We start from the raw sequence: 17,199 nt of genomic DNA on the forward strand, positions 1-17,199 counted from the left end.
TCCATCAGTTGATGAGTGGATAAATAAAATGTGGTATATCCATATATCCATGGCATATTATTTGTCAATAAAGAAAAAGTGAAATACTAATACATGCTATAACATAAGTGAACCTTGAAAACATTATGCTAAGTAAAAGAAACCAGTCACAAGAGACCACGTATTGTATGATTCCATTTATATGAAATGCCCAGAATAGGGCAATCCATACAGAGGTAGAAAGTAGATTAGTGGTTGCCTGTGAGTTGAAGGGGTTGGGGGAAAATGGGGAGTGACTGCTAAAGGGCACAGGGTTTCTTTGGGGGGTGATGAAAATGTTCTAAAATTGATTATGGTGCTGGTTGAACAGCTCTGTCAGTATACCAAGCACCACTGAATTGTACACTTTATATGGGTGAAGTACACGTTAGCCATCATATACTTCACCCATATAATTCATTAGGTAAATTATATATCAATATAGCTATTTCCAAAAAAAATGTGATGGGGAGTTCCCTGGTGGTTCAGTGATTAAGACTGGGCACTTTCACTGCTGTGGCCCAGGTCCAATCCTTGGTGGAGAAACAAAGATCCTGCAAGCGGCATATGGGGCCAAAACCCCTTGAGGATTGGATTAAGCAATGTGAAGGTCACAGGTGACCTTGACAAAAAGCAGTCTTGGGGCTTCCCTGGTGGCGCAGTGGTTGAGAGTCCGCCTGCCGATGCAGGGGACACGGGTTCGTGTCCCGGTCCGGGAAGATCCCACATGCCGCGGAGCGGCTGGGCCCGTGAGCCATGGCCGCTGAGCCTGCGCGTCCGGAGCCTGTGCTCCGCAATGGGAGAGGCCACAACAGTGAGAGGCCAGCGTACCGCAAAAAAAAAGAAAAAGAAAAAGCAGTTTTGGTCTAGTGGTGGGGACATAAGCCTTATTAAAGTGTGTTCAAGCGAGAAGAGAACAAGCGAAGGCAGCAAATATGAACATTTTCAAAGAGTTCTGCTATACAGACGGTGCCCAACTTACGGTGGTTCAACTTACAATGGTTCTACTTACAAGTTTTCGACTTTACAATGGTGCACAAGCAATACTCATTCAGTAGAAAATGTACTTTGAATTTTGAATTTTAATCTTCTCCTGGGCTAGCGATATTGGGTCTGATACTCTCTCGTGATGCTATGCAGTGGCAGCAAGGTACAGCTCCCATTGAACCACACGACCACATCACATCAAGGGGAAACAACCGATACATTTACACCCATTCTGTCTTTCACTTTCAATACAGTATTCAATAAATTAGATGAGGCTTCCCTGGTGGCGCAGTGGTTGAGAGTCCGCCTGCCGATGCAGGGGACACGGGTTCGTGCCCCGGTCCGGGAGGATCCCACATGCCGCGGAGCGTGAGCCATGGCTGCTGAGCCTGTGCATCCGGAGCCTGTGCTCAGCAATGGGAGAGGCCACAACAGTGAGAGGCCCGCGTACCGCAAAAAAAAAAAAAATAAATAAATAAAAATAAATTAGATGAGATAATCAACATTTAATTATAAAATAGGCTTTGTATTAGGTGATTTTGCCCAACTTCAGGCCAATGTTAGTGTACTGAGCACGTTTAAGGTAGGCTAGGCTAAACCTAGTTAACAGTAGGTTACATGTATTAAATGCATTTTCAACTTAGGATATTTTCAGCTTACCATGGGTTTATCAGGATGTAACCCCACCGTAGGTCGAGGAAGATCTATATAGAGAAATGGGGTGGAGGGGATGCAGATGTGAGGTCAAGAGAGGTTTCTTGGTTTTGTTGTGGTTTTTTTCTGAGATGCAAAAAATTATGTCTCAACACTGATTGGAATGAACCAGAAGAGAGGGGGAAATGGCCCAAGTGAAGTCCTTGAGCAGGTGAGAGGCAGAAGATCTGGTGTATGAGTGGAAGGGAAGCACAGAGAGGAGCAAATGGGGTTCATCCAAGGTAGCAGGAGGGAGGGTAAAATGAGGCACAGACCCAGGGATTGGGTAGAGGAGGTGTTGAGAGTCTGCAGAAATTCTCTTTTGATCACTTTTATCTTCTCAGTGAGGTAGGAAGAGAGGTCAAGAGCTGAGGGAGGGTTGGGGGAAGAGCTGTCAGTGATTGAGGAGGGAGGAGAAGGTGAGAAATTGTCTATAGGACCATGCGAGAGTGACAGGACTGGGTCATATGGTAGGATCTCGAGACAGTGCAAAGGGTCCCCTGGAGGAGGGTGGGTGTGACATTAAAGTGAGACCAGTCAGCAGGGCTGTGTGTCTTTCTCCAGCTTCTGCCAACTGTGTGGGTGCAAGTGCAGAGTTAGATTAACCAGGGTGTGGTTTTGCCAGGTGAGTGCAATTTAACAAGAAAGGAGCAAGGGGGTTGAGGGCGTATGCAAGGAAGTAATTATAATTATGGTCCACAGAACCTAAGCTGGTTAAGGAGGAAAGTCAGGACATGAGGGAGGCGAGGAACAGTAGGGGAAAAGGTGGGAAGATCAGTGGATTGAAGTGTAGGTAGATCCGGAACTGACGGAGTCAGGGTTCTAGAGGGAGTGGGCAGAAGACACAGGAGGTGGTGTCAGGAGGATGGGATACTTGATATTGAAATTACTCAGGGTAGGGGCATAATTGTTGGTAATGACAAGGTCTAGGAGATCACCTTGGCCATGAGGGACTGAGGTAGGGTGGAGGACAAGAACCATGGGAGGAGGGAATGGGTGTTCTCCATAGGGGAGGATTATCTGTGTGTAATTGAACAAACCAAGTCATCCTCAGGGGCAGGACCCTGGGTAGGTCATGGGATTCAGCCAGACCTGGATATGAAGCGCCACTCACCAACTCATGCTCAAATTAATTAGTTTCTCTGAGCCTCAGTTTTCTCTTGTGCAAAGTGAAAGATGACTCCTATGTCAAAAGATTATGTTCTGAAAATAGAACAAGAAACTGTGTGGAAAGCGCCTGGTGTGGGTCTAGGAACAATGCCCTCAGTAATGTGGGCTGATCCCAGGATGCTCCTGCCTCGGGTCCCAGAGCTGAGGGGCCAATGTAGGGACCGAGACTCTCCTGGGACCCCTTCTCCCTTCCCACCACCTTAAATCATAGAAGGTGTGAATGGAAGAGTGTGACTCCTATTTCTCTCCCATTTTACAGAATAGGAAACTGAGGCTCAGATAGGGAAAGTGTGTCACTATGACTCAATTATTATACAGAGTAAGTTCCCTTTTAAAATCAGATGGAGTCAGAATTAAGATGGGAAATTCGTCCAGGGGGGAAAAGGCTCATATATAAAATTTGAATGCCAGTTGGACTCTTCAGGATGTACTTCAGCTGTCATTATCCCCTCCATTCATTGGAACAATTAAAAGTTGGTCTTGGTGAAAATGAAAATGAAAAACCCTATGAGTTTACCCCTACTCTCCTCTTCCTACATCCCCAAGTCACATCCCCCCCAAAACTAAAGTTCAGGTCCTGTGATTGGTCAAACATTGGACCAATTAGCTTTGGAAATAGAAGTGTCAACAGAAGGGTGATTCACGGTGCATGAATTTGCTAATTGCTCTTCCTAGCCCAGGCAGAAGGAAGGGGAGAGGAAAAGAGATCTCTAAGTTTCCTTCCTTAGAGAACTTAATTCAAGTGTATGGGGTGGGCACAGCACCAGCCCACACCACAAGGTGCTGCCCCTGTGTCGTTCCAGTCCTAGCCAGTCTCCTTGGGGTAAATCCCTTCCGCTTTCTGGACCCCAGTTTCCCCATCTACAAAGTGGGAAGAGAGTAAACAAAATGATTGTCAAAGGCCCTCTCAGCTAAAGCCTTCAGAGTTCTAGGAATATGTAGCTTGGCACCTTCTCTGCTGCCCTGGCTGTCCAGGGACAAGATGGGGAGATAGGGCAGAAGTGGATCCAGCAGACACAATGGAAATGTCACCTCCTTAGAGAGGACTTCCATGATTACACTATCTAATGATGTATATTGATCACTCTAGTTCTCTTCCCCTCTCTTGCTATATATTTTTCACACTCACATATACCTGTGGCTGCTCTCTCTTCCATTTCCCTGTTTTTAAAAATTATTTATTCATTTAGGCTGTGCCAGGTCTTAGTTGCGGCATGCGGGATCTTTAGTTGTGGCATGTGGGATCTTTAGTTGCAGCATGCGAACTCTTAGTTGAGGCATGCATGCAGGATCTAGCTCCCCAACCAGGGATCAAACATGCCCCCTGCATTTGGAGGGCACAGTCTTACCCACTGGACCACCAGGGAAGTCCCTGTTTTATTTTCTTTTTAGCACTATTCAAAATGTCTTATTTACTTACTTGACTGTTGTCTTACTACACCTGAATGTCAGTTCGAGAAGGGCAGGGACCTTGCCTATCATATCCCAGGGCCTAGCCCAGCCCCTGGTACACAGTAGGTGCTTAGTATATCTGTGTTGGTTGATGAATGAATAAATGAATGGATGAATGGATCTTGTGGGTCCATTCATCCAGGGTTATGCCAAGCAGGACTCTGTGATCTGTGCCAACTCTTTTAAGAAGAGCAGGGGGCTTCCCTGGTGGCGCAGTGGTTGAGAACCCGCCTGCCGATGCAGGGGACACGGGTTCGTGCCCTGGTCCGGGAAGATCCCACATGCCGGGGAGCGGCTGGGCTTGTGAGCCAGGGCCGCTGAGCCAGCGCATCCGGAGCCTGCGCTCCCCAACGGGAGAGGCCACAACAGTGAGAAGCCCGCGTATCGCAAAAAAAAAAAAGAAGAGCAGGGAATTAGGGCTCTGGAGTCAGGAGACCTGGGTTCAAGTGTCACACTGCCAATTAGTAGTTGTATGACCTTAGGCATGTCACTTGACCACTCTAAACCTTAGGTTCTTCATCTGTAAGTTGAGGATAATGATGCCACTTCTTTTTTTTTTTCTGTACGTGGGCCTCTCACTGTCGTGGCCTCTCCCGTTGCGGAGCACAGGCTCCGGACGCACAGGCCCAGCGCCGCGGCTCACAGGCCCAGATCACGTGGGATCTTTCCGGACAGGGGCACGAACCCGCGTCCCCTGCATCGGCAGGCAGACTCTCAACCACTGCGCCACCAGGGAAGCCTGATGCCACTTCTTGAGATGTATTTTTAGGAATTAGAGATCATGTATGTAAAGTATCTGGTGCATAGTAGGTTATCCAGTAAATGTTAGTTTCCTTTCTTTTCCTTCCTCTGCTGGGGCATGGAAGTGATAGGTCAAGGGTTTGGAGACTCTGGGTTTGGCTGAAGTATATTTCTTATCTATTTCTTGTCTTTCAAGAGAAGGTAAAACAAAATAGCAAGCAACTGTGCTGAGGACAGTGCAAGAGACTTGCCTGGAAGTCACAAAGCCAGGCAGTGGTGCAAATAGCAGGTCCCCACCCTGGGGGCCAGAGGAAGTCCCTGACCCCAGATAAGATGGAGGGAGGGAGGGAGGGGACAAGGGCAGCATCTTGCTTGGGCTGGCCTCCAGACAGAGGAAGCAGCTGCTCTAGTCTGAGAGTCAGGCTCCTGGAATCTAGTCCCAGGTCTGTCTGAGACAACCTGGTGACCTTGGAATGAAGTTTACCATTTCTAGGTTTTGGTTTCTCTGTCTGTACATTGGACACATTGCTCCTTGCCCAGCCTACCTTATGGAATGGGGGTGTTAGGAGAATGATATTTAATTAATTGTTAGAAGAATGATGTTTAATTTAAAAGGGAATATTGCAAAGATGAATCAGACTCAATTTCTAAAATTTTGCCAGAAGCACATATATTTAAAATAAGAAAAGAAGATTAAAAGTAACATCAGGGCTTCCCTGGTGGCGCAGTGGTTGAGAATCCGCCTGCAGATGCAGGGGACACGGGTTCGTGCCCCGGTCCGGGAAGATCCCACATGCCGCGGAGCGGCTGGGCCCGTGAGCCATGGCCGCTGGGCCTGTGCGTCCGGAGCCTGTGCTCCGCAACGGGAGAGGCCACAACAGTGAGAGGCCCGCGTACCACCAAAAAAAAAAAAAAAAAGTAACATCAATAATAAGCCTCATCCCACTAGGCTCTGTAAAATGCAAGAGAAAAACACATAAACGTATTATTTCAATAGAACATATGAAAATGTTTTGCCAACTATAAATAATCAAATCAAATTTTTAAAAAAATTTATTGAGCCCCTTCTCTGGAGCAGATGAGGAAACTGGCTTAGAGAGGTTTAGTGACTTACCCAAGGTCACACAGGACCCGAGAAAGGTAAGAGGCTGGCAGGAAAGACTTCCACCAGCTGCCCAGGAAGCTCCTGCCAGAAGACCAACACCCCAGTTCCAGCTTCCCTCCAACCTCCAGCCCCGTGAAGGCCCTGGGTCTGCTCAAGTGTAGTGGAGAGAGCATGCGCCCACAGATTCTATAGCGCAGATTCAGCACCAGGGCCCCTTCTCACCTGCTGTGTGACCTTGAGAGAGTCAGTCCCCTTCTCTGAGCAGGTTTCCTCACCCCTAAACCAAAACATTAACGCTGGCCAGTCAGTGATGTACTCAAGAGAGTACATTTAAAAAGTATTATGCTTCCCTGGTGGCGCAGTGGTTAAGAATCCGCCTGCCAGTGCAGGGAACATGGGTTCGAGCGCTGGTCCGGAAAAATCCCACATGTCGTGGGGCAACTAAGCCCGTGCACCACAACTACTGAGCCTGTGCTCTAGACCCTGCGAGCCACAACTACTGAAGCCACTGCAATGAGAAGCCCGCGCACCGCAACGAAGACCTACGCAGCCAAAAATAAATAAATAAAATAAATAAATTAAATTTTAAAGACCCTATTTCCATATAAAGTCACATTTTTTAAAAAAAGTATCTACCACGGTATACAAGTTTGTTACCTTTTCTCAACTCTGGAAGATTGCCGGAGAGCAGGAGGAGCACTGTGTGGAGTTGAACAAGTGGCACAATCTCTCTGGGCTTCTGAAAATAGCGTATGACCAGTACCAGGCCGGGTGATTTCGAAATTACTTCCAGCGGGGGTGGGGGTGGGGTGGGGGGGATCTTAGTGGTCCGCTACAAACTCCACAGGTCACTTCCCTCACGTCTGCCCCTGGAGGGCGCAGTCCCTTTAAATCCAGGCCCTGCCTTCCGCCCGGGCCAATCACCGAGAACAGAAGTTCTTTAAGGACCAAAGGAGGGAATTCTGCCGGAGAAGGAGGGCGGGGCAGGGGCGTGCCTTCCAGCCAATCGGAATCTTCCTGGAGACCAGTGACTCACGTGCAAAGCTCTGCTGACCAATGGTAGGAGCGTTGAGAGGCGGGGGGGTTGGTTCCCGCTGTGTGACAGCAGCCGGGACCAATGGGCGTGTCGCCCGCGGCCTATAAGAGTCGGCTGGGCCCCAGGCCACAGGCTTTAGGGTCCGTAGGTCGTTACCGTCGGAGGTTTTCCTTGGGTTTGCCTCGCCGTCGCTGCTGTCCGGCCCCGCGCCCTCCGCGTTGGCCCCGTCCCAGCCGCTCTCCTTGCCCTCTTCCCCTTAACCACCCCCCGGTTTCTGCCGTCGGGGCCCCAGGGCCGGGCTAATGATGCCTTCGGAAAGCGGAGCGGAGAGCCCGGACCGAGCGGCTGAACAGGTGGAGACCGCTGCGGCCTCGGCGGTGGCTACGGCCGCCCCGGCAGCCGCATCGGCTTCCCTCGGACGGCACCTGAGTGGGCTGAGTTGGCCGCAGGTGAAGCGGCTGGATGCGCTCCTGAGCGAACCGATTCCCATTCATGGGCGCGGCAACTTCCCCACGCTGAGCGTGCAGCCCCGGCAGATCGTGCAGGTGAGAGGCGCTGGGTGGGGATATGGGGCTGAGGCTCTCGTGGCTGGGAGGCTCCCGGAGTCTGTTCGATTTGCTGGAAAGCTAAGAAAACAAGGTTCAGAGAAGGACAGGGGCTGTAACAAAATCTCACGACATTGATGGCAGTCCATACCCTCCTCCCCCTGCACCTCATACTCTCTCCCCACTTGACTTTCCCGTCCCCCGCCCCTTAAGGAGCCCCAGTTCCGCTTGGACCATTCACCTAGGCCCTGGCTGGAAAGAGGGGCGGGAAATGGGGGGGGACCTGGCCGTGGAGGAAGAACAACCCCGCCTGCAGGGACAACAGATGCCAGGCAGCCCTGGGTGGGTAGATGTACATGCTTGAGTCCAAAATAGTTCTTTTCATCTCTAAATCGTCATCCCTGGGTCTCACCCTCTACCTCTTCCCTCTCTCAAGGTTCTAGGAGCAGACTCTGTCCTGTGTTCCCACAGCGCATGGCTCAAGAGCCCCCTCGCTAGGTGGGAAAGCTGAGAAATTCCAGCAAGGACTCTCTCCCTCTCAAGTAGGGTTGTGGCAGGAGGAGATTAAGCACCAGGCCAGACCTGATGCCTGCATGCTGGAGGGCAACATCAGGTGTCCAGTTTAGGAGTTTCTCTCCCTCCCCAAGATTGGAAATGAGGGCCGAGTCTCTGGCCGCAAGCCCCACCTCTCTCCTGAGGAGCAGAAGAGAATTCTGGTGACTCCTCTCCTCTTCCACAGACTCCCTCCTCCCTTTACCTGACTCTCAGCAACCCTAAAATTGCTCTTTCACCTGTTAGCCCAGGCACTGTCAAGCCCCGAAATACCAGAAGATGGTAATTATTGTATGCATTTTATAGCTGGGGAAGCTGAGGCCCCAAGAGGGGCAGCGAGCTGCCTAAGATTACCTAGAGGGGAAAATCAAACCCAGAGAATCTTGGGTCTTCCCAGGAGCCGGTTACTGCAGGTTCGAGGTTTTCCCACCTCTTCCCCAGTTCCCAAGACTCAACTTCTAGGTGTTAGCAGATAGAAAAAACCAGAAAATCTAGCCACAATTCCTGCATATTCCTGCCAGCAGATGGACTTTCTTTCTGGGGGGTGAACCATACAAGCCAGGTGAAGCAGGCCACCCCCCTGCTCCTGCCTTAGCTTCCACAGAGGAGGAGTGGTGCCTGCTGGGGGATTACCTCGCCCTCCCTCCCACGGAATGGGAGGGGGTGGGGAAAGATTCCCCAGGGCTGACTCATCAGTGGTGCTCACTGAGGCATTTCTTGGCTGCCCCACTGTCATGGGGTGATTAGGAAACCAGTTGAGGCTTTTCTCCCCTTGACAGTCAGGTCAACCTTGGGGCCCCAAATGCTGTATCTCTAGGACTATTGTCCCAGGCATGAGCCCAGTGTGGCAGTTCACCTCTCCACCATGCAGTGCCCTGGAGGGGAAGTCCCTGCCCCTATCAGTATGGTCCAAACTGCCTTTACTGGTGTCTGCTCTGTGCCAGGCCCTGTTCAGGACACTAGGAGCATAGATGTGATTGGGACCCAGCCTCCCTGCCTTCCAGCCAGGTGGGGGAGACTGCAGGTCAATAGGAGCTGACTCTACAATGTGATAATAGTACAAAGTACTACTATCCTAGACTAGGGTCAGAAATATCACAAAAGCAGGGAGCTGCCGGCTGTGGCGGGGAGGGGGAAGTGGCAACTTCAGAGTTGGACTGGGAGGTTGGACATCTGTCTTCAGGGCCTGGACAGTTGTCACTTCCCTTTGCTGGGCCCAGTGTCCCTATTTGTTCAATGGGGATGGGTTGAACTGCTCTCTAATGCCCCTTCTGCTTCCAGAATCCAAAAGAAGCAGGTGCCTTCACCTGGTGTGAAGAAAGTCCATCTCCTGGCAGGAATCTGCAGCCAGCAGCTTCACAAACTATGGGGATATATGGGGGGGGGGGAGTGGAGGTACTGGTTGTGTGTGTATGTGTGTGGTGGGAGGTGCTGGTTGTTGATTTGGGGCTTCTCACTAGTGCTGAGTTATCCGATGGTTCAAGAATTGGAAGCTTTCTCCCTCTCTACCCCCACAAGGTCTTCCTACAGCAGTGATCTGGGCAGTTAGAGATGCTATTCTTGCTTGTCCCTGGGCTAGAGGGACCCACTCTCCTGTAGGAGGACCCCTGCTCATAGGTCTAGGAGGACTGGTTTTAATTAAGTTCAGCCACTTATTGGCTGTGTGACCCTAAACAAGTCCTTTGCCCTCTCTGGGTCCAGAGGATTGAGTTAGACTCTGATCTCTCCAGCCGCAGCTAGAGGGCCTGCATCAAGTGGCTCTGGATTCAAGTTTTGTAAGCCTGCTGGCTGACAGCACCTATGGCCTCCCTGCAGGTCTCAGCAGCAGCCTGGGAGCAGAGTGGTTTTGGGGGAGGGCCTTGGCACAGAAGAAAGGAAGGTGCAGCCACTGCCCCCTCCATGGCTGGAACGTCTGATTCAGGAGGCTCCAAGCTGCCCTGCAGTCCTTGGGTGTGGCGGTATCTGGGGACTGCCTGCCAAGCAGGCTGTAGTCACACCTGGGAAAGAGACAACAGTCGCTGGCTGGCTGGCTGACACGGCCGGCCCCATGGCCTGACACAGGCGATTTACCAAGGGTACTCCTACCTACTCACCAGGCCAGATGCCATGCCCTAGGGTGGGCATCAGCCTGGGAGCAGGAGCTGGCGCTGAGTAAGGCCCAGTCAGCTCTAATGGAACTTGGACAGGGGGCTGGTCTACTCTGCAGGTCTGCCAGGGTCCTTAGGACAAACTTTTTGGCCCAATTCTCCCCTTGGCCTACATGGGCACAGCTGCCAGCTGCCAGAGTGTGGGTTAGAAGTCCCACAGGCTGAACTGCAACAACTGGCCCCTTACTTGCAGCCTCCCCCGTCTGCCTGGCCAGGCTTCCCCAACCCCCACCCTCCTGCTCCCTAGCTACTCTGGCCCTGGGCTTCAGTGATTGGTGGGTTGCCCTCACTTGGAAACTTTGAAAGAGAGAGAGGATTAGAACCCTACTTTCTGGCCTCTGCTCCTTCCAAACCCTGGGTTGGTAATGTGGTAGAAAGAAGATAGGCTTTGGAGTCAGCCATAACTGGATCACCTCTGGGTGATCTTGGGCAGGTAACTTCACTCCTCCGTTTCCCCATATATAACTTGGAGATTTTAAAGATCTATTCCCCATAGATTCTGGTAAGAAGGTCCAATGCCTGGCACCCAATAGGTGCCGAGCCAATATTCCCTTCCCCTGCCCCAGCTGCCTGGCCCCGCAGGTCCCTGGTGGCCAGATGTTTCCCCGCCATAGCCGTGATAATACCTTCCCCTAGTCAGGGTCCTCCTCCTGGAAGCTTTCTGGAGGGAGCCGCCCGCCTCAGATTGCCCCACTGCAGCTTGCCTCCTCAGCACTTACGGGCATTCTTTGTAGTAATTCCCTGGGAGGCCAGAAGAGCAGCCGGGTCTGGAGCTGACTTGGCAGCAAGGCGGAGTTGCAGAATTGCTCAGGGTAGGAATGCTGCCTGGTCACTTTTGGTGTACGCTGGGCTGCTGAGAAAACTGAATGTCCGGGTCCAGGGATTTTGACCCATCCCCTCACCCAAGAGCAGAAAGAGTTTGGGTTTCAACTTCCAGCCCTGCCATTTTTGAATGGCTTCCTCTCTGAGCCTTAAGTGTTTTACCACTATAAGCCTCAGTTTCCTCATCTGTAAAATTAGTCTAATATTTACTGTGTCCTTCTAAAGATAAATGAACGTGTCATAGTAAAAAGAGCACGCATGGACTTGAGAATCCAACTGTCCTGTGTTCTAGTCTAACCCCAACTACTCTCTGACTTTGGACATGACCTCTCTGTGCATCAGGTCCCCCATCTGTAAATTGGAGTAATAATACTCAAACAGGATTATTGTGAGCATTAATGTAGTAATGCATGTGAACAGCCAATTACATTCCCAACACACTTGAGCAGTTTGCATCATGTCTGGCACAAAACGAAGTGTTTTACTTGCAGTTTTAGAGAGGTGGAATTGCATACTGGTTAAGACATGAACTCTGAGTTTAGTTCCCAGCTCTGCATTCACCAGCTGTGTGACTTTGGGCAAGTTACTTGGCCCCTCTGTGCTTCCATTTCCCCATCTGTAGAGTGGGAGTAATAATACCCACCTCATAGAGTCACTGTAAGATTTACGTGAGTTTATATCCTAATGTATAAAGTGCTTAGATCAGGACCTGGCATTTAGTAAATTCTATGCACATATGTGCTGTCATTATTGCTGAGTCATTCCTCCAAACTGGCCACTCTCTAGATTAGGAAATAGAGGCTTAGGCTTAGAGAATTAAATGATTTTCCAAAGGCACGACAGCTGATAAGTGGCCAACAGTGGTTGATGTCGCTGTGATTATTACGTGGAAGCCCATAGCGGACCCCAGGGGCCCAGGTCGCTGATACCTCTCCCTCCTGCCATCCCCTCTGCAGGTTGTCCGCAACAGCCTGGAGGAGCAGGGACTGCGCGTGCACGGTGTGCGGCTGCACGGCTCGGCCGCCAGCCACGTGCTGCACCCCGAGAGTGGCCTGGGCTACAAGGACCTGGACCTGGTGTTCCGCGTGGACCTGCACAGCGAGGCGTCTTTCCAGCTGACCAAAGAGGTGGTGCTGGCCTGCCTGCTGGACTTCCTGCCAGCCGGCGTGAGCCGGGCCAAGATCACACCCCTGACACTCAAGGAAGCTTATGTGCAGAAGCTGGTGAAAGTATGCACAGACACGGACCGCTGGAGCCTCATCTCATTGTCCAACAAGAGCGGTAAGAACGTGGAGCTCAAGTTTGTGGATTCGGTCAGGCGTCAGTTCGAGTTTAGCGTAGACTCCTTCCAGATCCTCCTGGACTCCCTGCTACTCTTCAGCCAGTGCTCCTCCACGCCCATGTCCGAGGCCTTCCACCCCACGGTGACAGGCGAGAGCCTGTACGGGGACTTCGCCGAGGCCCTGGACCACCTGCGGCACCGTGTCATCGCCACACGCAGTCCCGAAGAGATCCGAGGGGGCGGCCTCCTCAAGTACTGCCACCTGCTGGTGCGGGGCTTACGGCCGCGGCCCGGCACCGACGTGAGCGCCCTGCAGCGCTACATGTGCTCCCGCTTCTTCATCGACTTCCCGGACCTGGCGGAGCAGCAGCGCATGCTGGAGCGCTACCTCGAGGCCCACTTCAGCGGGGCCGACTCAGCGCGCCGCTACGCCTGCCTGGTGACGCTGCACCGGGTGGTCAACGAGAGCACAGTGTGCCTCATGAGCCACGAGCGCCGCCAGACGCTGGACCTCATCGCCACGCTGGCGCTCCAGGCGCTGGCCGAGCAGGGCCCGGTGGCCGCGGCCTCCCTGGCCTGGCACTCCCCAGTCCCTGATGGGGTCCTGCCCGCCACTGTCAATTACTACGTGACCCCCGTGCAGCCTCTGCTGTCCCGGGCCCACGCCTCCTATCCCACCTGGCTGCCTTGTAACTGACTCAGACCCTGGCCAGAAAGGACTGGGCCTCTGCAGATGGAGTGGGGCCTCCAGAAGTGCATGGAGAACATGACCAGAGACAGGCAGCCCGTGCCAGGTAGCCCAGCACTGCTGCAGGGTTGGGCCTTAAACTGAACAGACCAGACTCCTCCCCCAGGTGAAGCCCCTGTGGGCTGAAGGCCAAGCTTAGATTCTTGGTAAATGGACCTTTTGGTTATTTGCACTACACTTTTGGACCAGCATGATTGTGGGGTGCAGGGGAAATTCGTCTTGGGGGTCAATTGCCTTCAGGAGACAAAGAATGTTTGGGATGGTAGCTTCAATGCCTATCATCTCAGGTTGATTTCTGTGGCCTAGAAAGGGTCTTTTTTGGGTAGGGCCAGCCCACAGTGAAACCAGCAGCCTCCGAGGGCCTGCAGCCCACACAGTGACTAAAATATGGTATGTTATGAGAACTACTCACTCGGGCTGGGCCACTAACTAGGAGGAGGGAAACTGAGACATGAGGCAGATACCTAGGTTTGGAAAGGGATAGGTTTAGCTCAGTCCCCTAACACCCCTACCCCAAGCTGTCGGTTGAGGTGTGCAGTGGACAGGAACTAAGCAGCCTGGGGTGGGACACAGCCCCTGCCCCTGCTTGGGGTACAGCTCCCCTCCCCCATGTCCTGAGGAGCCCTCCTGCCTGGGAGCTTGTTCTCCGGAGGGTGCTGGGTACAAAGTAGCCACAGTCAAGTGCTCCTACCCCACTGGCCTGGTTACAGGGTCCTTACATGGGGGAGGAGAGCCACGTCCCACTTCCCTTCCCACCCCTCTGTATTTGGTACTATTTAGCACTCTTAACACCTGCCAATAAAGATTGTCTACACTGAACCTAGTACCATGCTTTCTCCTGGGAGAAGGACCTTCCACAGTCTGTGGGATCTGTGGCTGCTTCCCCCAGCCTGAGTCTGGCTTGTATTATGGGAGGGGACATTTGGAGGGCAGGGTCTAAGTCCTGGGCTGTAGCTGGGGAATGTTCCTCCTTCCCCCAACACCAGCCCAGCTTGGCAGCTGTCCTAGGAGCCCCTGTCCACACAGGTTTGACTTGCCCCTGGATATCACCTCAGCAAGTCTCTTGCTAAAGAGCAAATATTTCACTGTTTCCTTCCTGGAGTCCTAAGGACCCTGGACCTGGCCTCACACTCCAGTGCTCAGGGCTGCTTGACCCCAGCCCTGCTCACCCTTCCCTAACCCTTCCCAGGAAGCAGGTGTAGAACAAGGAGTGTGAGTCTGGACTGGAGACCCCCCCCTAGTGGTGGCAGCTGGGACTGGGGGGCTTCTAGGGCCCCCCCAAGCCGAGGCTTGGCTTCCCTGCTGGGAAAGCCTCCCTCAATCCTCCAGCTTCCTCTCTCACCCCCTACTGCTGATGGACACACTCTGGCTTGCTCTAAGCAGGTCCCCTAGAGGGGCAGGGACTCTCCTTTCCAAACGCAGCTGGGGCCATGCCTGGCTGTCTGGGAGTGAGTGCCAGCTGCCAGCCATAAGCTCTCAGGGAAGCTGATGCCTCAGGGCATCAGCCAGTCACAGGCCTAGACGCTGCCCACTGTTTACCCAGCCTCTTTGATCCAAGGATTGCAAAGTCCTTAACATATTCAGCCTCACTAGTGGCCTCTGAAGTGCTGGCTTTGATGGTTCCAGCCAGGGTGGAAAAAACAAGGCCACAGAGGAGGCCCCTGGTCAGCTGGGTGAGTCCAGCCATCTCGCCTGTTCACTGGGTCCCTGCTGGGCTCAGATGGCTGGAAGGAGGAGTGGAAAGGCTTTCTTTGCTTGGTGACTGGAAGCAGCCTCCCACCCCACGCTGGCCGTGCCGACCCAACTAGGGTCCTGGGATGGGGGGACTAAATTCGTCCCAGCTCCTGCTTTGGGCATGAGGGAATGCTCACAATGTAAGCACACAGGCTTAGCTTGTTGGGGTGGGGAGTGGGGTTCACCTGGACGTGCTCGTTTCAGAGGGGAGAGAGCCAGAAACCCACGGCACACGCGTGTGTGCACTGGATTCAGCCCACGTGTGCCAGCCACCCCTCCAGGGGTGGGAACACATTAGCAAACAAAGGACAAGATCCCTACCCTTGTGAGGATTACATTCTAATGGGGTAGAAAGAAAATAAACTAAATTATATAGTCTTAGAAGGTCAGCAATGCCTAAAAATATACATAGCAAGGTAAGGGATTGGAAGTGCTGGGTTTGCAATTTTAAAAAGAGTGAACCTCCTTTAAAGGGTGACATTTGATTGGACAAAGACTTAAAGACAGTGTGAAGCAAGCCATGCCGATGTCTGGGGAAAAGCATTCTGGGCAGAGGGGACTTGTCAATGTACACATGCTCCTGGCAGGTATGTCTGGGGAAGGGCACATGCGCCTGATGGTGTTCTGCTGACCTTGTGCAGGCGTGTGCGTTCCCCATGAGACGTGGGAGACAGGCGTTTCCCACTAACAACTATCACTTTGCTAAGTTCTCCCCGACCACACCTTCTCAGTGCACCCTCCCAACATCTCCACGAGAGAAGAGCAAGAATTTCCATTTTACAGACAAGGAAACCGATGCCAGAGAGGTCAAAGAGGTTTGTCTGCCCCCAGAGCCATTGCTGTTAACCCCGGCACCATCCTGCCCCTACACTCTGATTTCACATGGATGAGCGTGACAGTATGTCTCCTGTACATACATGTGACGGAGAAAAAGAGTTTGCATTACTGTTTGCCAAGTTTGTACATTTTCTTAATGCAACTGTGACACCAGCCATGCCTTGTGGTGACTATGTCAGAGGCCCCTGTGGCAGCAGGTGTGCCTGGGGGTGTGTTTGGGAGAGGTGTAGTGTTTTCTGGGTGTGAAAAAAAACACTGACTCAGTGGTTGGCATTGTTCTCTCATGGACAGTTCCTGCAGCCATCTCAGATGCCAGGACAGGAAGGAATCAAGAACTGGGAGTCAGAGCCAGAGAGGGGAAGGCTGAGGGAGAAAGACCCATCCCCCATCCCCAACCCCAGTGTTCTCCAAGCAACAGTCCACTCCCCCTGTGACCCATGGTGGGGGGGGGGGCTCCAGAGGGGGAAAAAGCCTTGCAGTGAACTTTAGGAAATGGAAGATAATGCCCTCAGGCAGTTGCATGATATGTTGGCCCTTCCAGTCCCACTCTCCACCCTTCTTCAGGCTCTGTGCCCTTGGGAGGCTGACCTCTATGGACTGTGCATCTATGGCCCCCTTGTTCCCTACCTCTCTGTTGGGTTCAGCCAATGAGAGTCCCCAGCAGGAGATACTGGAGGGAGGAGGAGAATAAGGTGTTTATTCCCCCTGCTCTCTTCCCATCAGGCCACCGTGGTTGCCTACATCTCTCAACCAAAGACCACTGCTCCTGTCAGGGGCCCTCTCCACACAGCTGCACTCTCCGGGTCCGTGTGCCCTCCCCTCCCCTCCCCTCCCCTCCCCTCTCCTCTCTTACCCCTTCAGGCCCAGCAGTTGTAATGGCTTCTCCCAGTTGCTAGCCCTGGAGAGCTGCATATACCTTGTTAGTTTCTTAAGCCCAGCCCCCATCTTTGGAAATAGTCCCTTTTTAAGTCTCTGCCCAGTTTGAGTGTGCTGTGTCTCCTGCTGGGAGCCTGAGTGACAGACAGGTCCATCCATTCACCAGCACGGTCACACACAATCCTCCACGGATCACCACGCGGCCGTGTTATTTCAAACGCGCCCACATCCCTTCGTGTCACACAGTCTCACACGTGCATTCCATCCCCTAGTTTCCTCAACACATCCTTATTTGGGGAAGACTCCATAAAGAGGGTCAACTTTGAGCCAGGTCAAGGGAGAAGTCGGTCTACAAATCAGGAAGCAGGCCCAGATTGCCAAACGAAACTAAACAGAAGCTGCTCAAGGAACTGCCAACTTAAAGATCCGTGACAGACACACAAAAAGGAAAGGC

At 52.4% G+C, this 17,199-nt stretch overlaps 1 protein-coding gene and 1 long non-coding RNA gene across 2 annotated transcripts; one reads left to right on the plus strand and one right to left on the minus strand.

Annotated features, from left to right (window-relative positions):
* Positions 1–1,114: 1,114 nt before the first annotated feature.
* Positions 1,115–6,898, minus strand: LOC131760609 (uncharacterized). The gene is made up of 3 exons (XR_010837247.1): positions 6,824–6,898; positions 1,666–1,709; positions 1,115–1,409 (listed from the first exon to the last, which is right to left on the minus strand). It is a non-coding gene; the product is annotated as an uncharacterized lncRNA (long non-coding RNA).
* Positions 6,899–7,322: 424 nt separating this feature from the next.
* Positions 7,323–14,117, plus strand: TENT5B (terminal nucleotidyltransferase 5B). The gene is made up of 2 exons (XM_059070489.2): positions 7,323–7,747; positions 12,225–14,117. The coding sequence occupies exons 1-2, from the start codon at positions 7,505–7,507 to the stop codon at positions 13,245–13,247; spliced, it is 1,266 nt and encodes a 421-aa protein (XP_058926472.1). The 5' UTR covers positions 7,323–7,504; the 3' UTR covers positions 13,248–14,117.
* The last annotated feature ends 3,082 nt before the right edge of the window (positions 14,118–17,199 follow it).

Source organism: Kogia breviceps, chromosome 1 (genome assembly GCF_026419965.1).
Source record: "Kogia breviceps isolate mKogBre1 chromosome 1, mKogBre1 haplotype 1, whole genome shotgun sequence".
Classification (NCBI taxonomy): Eukaryota; Metazoa; Chordata; class Mammalia; order Artiodactyla; family Physeteridae; genus Kogia; species Kogia breviceps.

Coding starts and splice junctions, on each gene's coding strand:
- TENT5B (XM_059070489.2), top strand. CDS start 7,505: ATGATGCCTTCGGAAAGCGGAGCGGAGAGCCCGGACCGAGCGGCTGAA. Junction 7,748..12,224: donor AGCCCCGGCAGATCGTGCAG/GTGAGAGGCGCT, acceptor TCCCCTCTGCAG/GTTGTCCGCAACAGCCTGGA.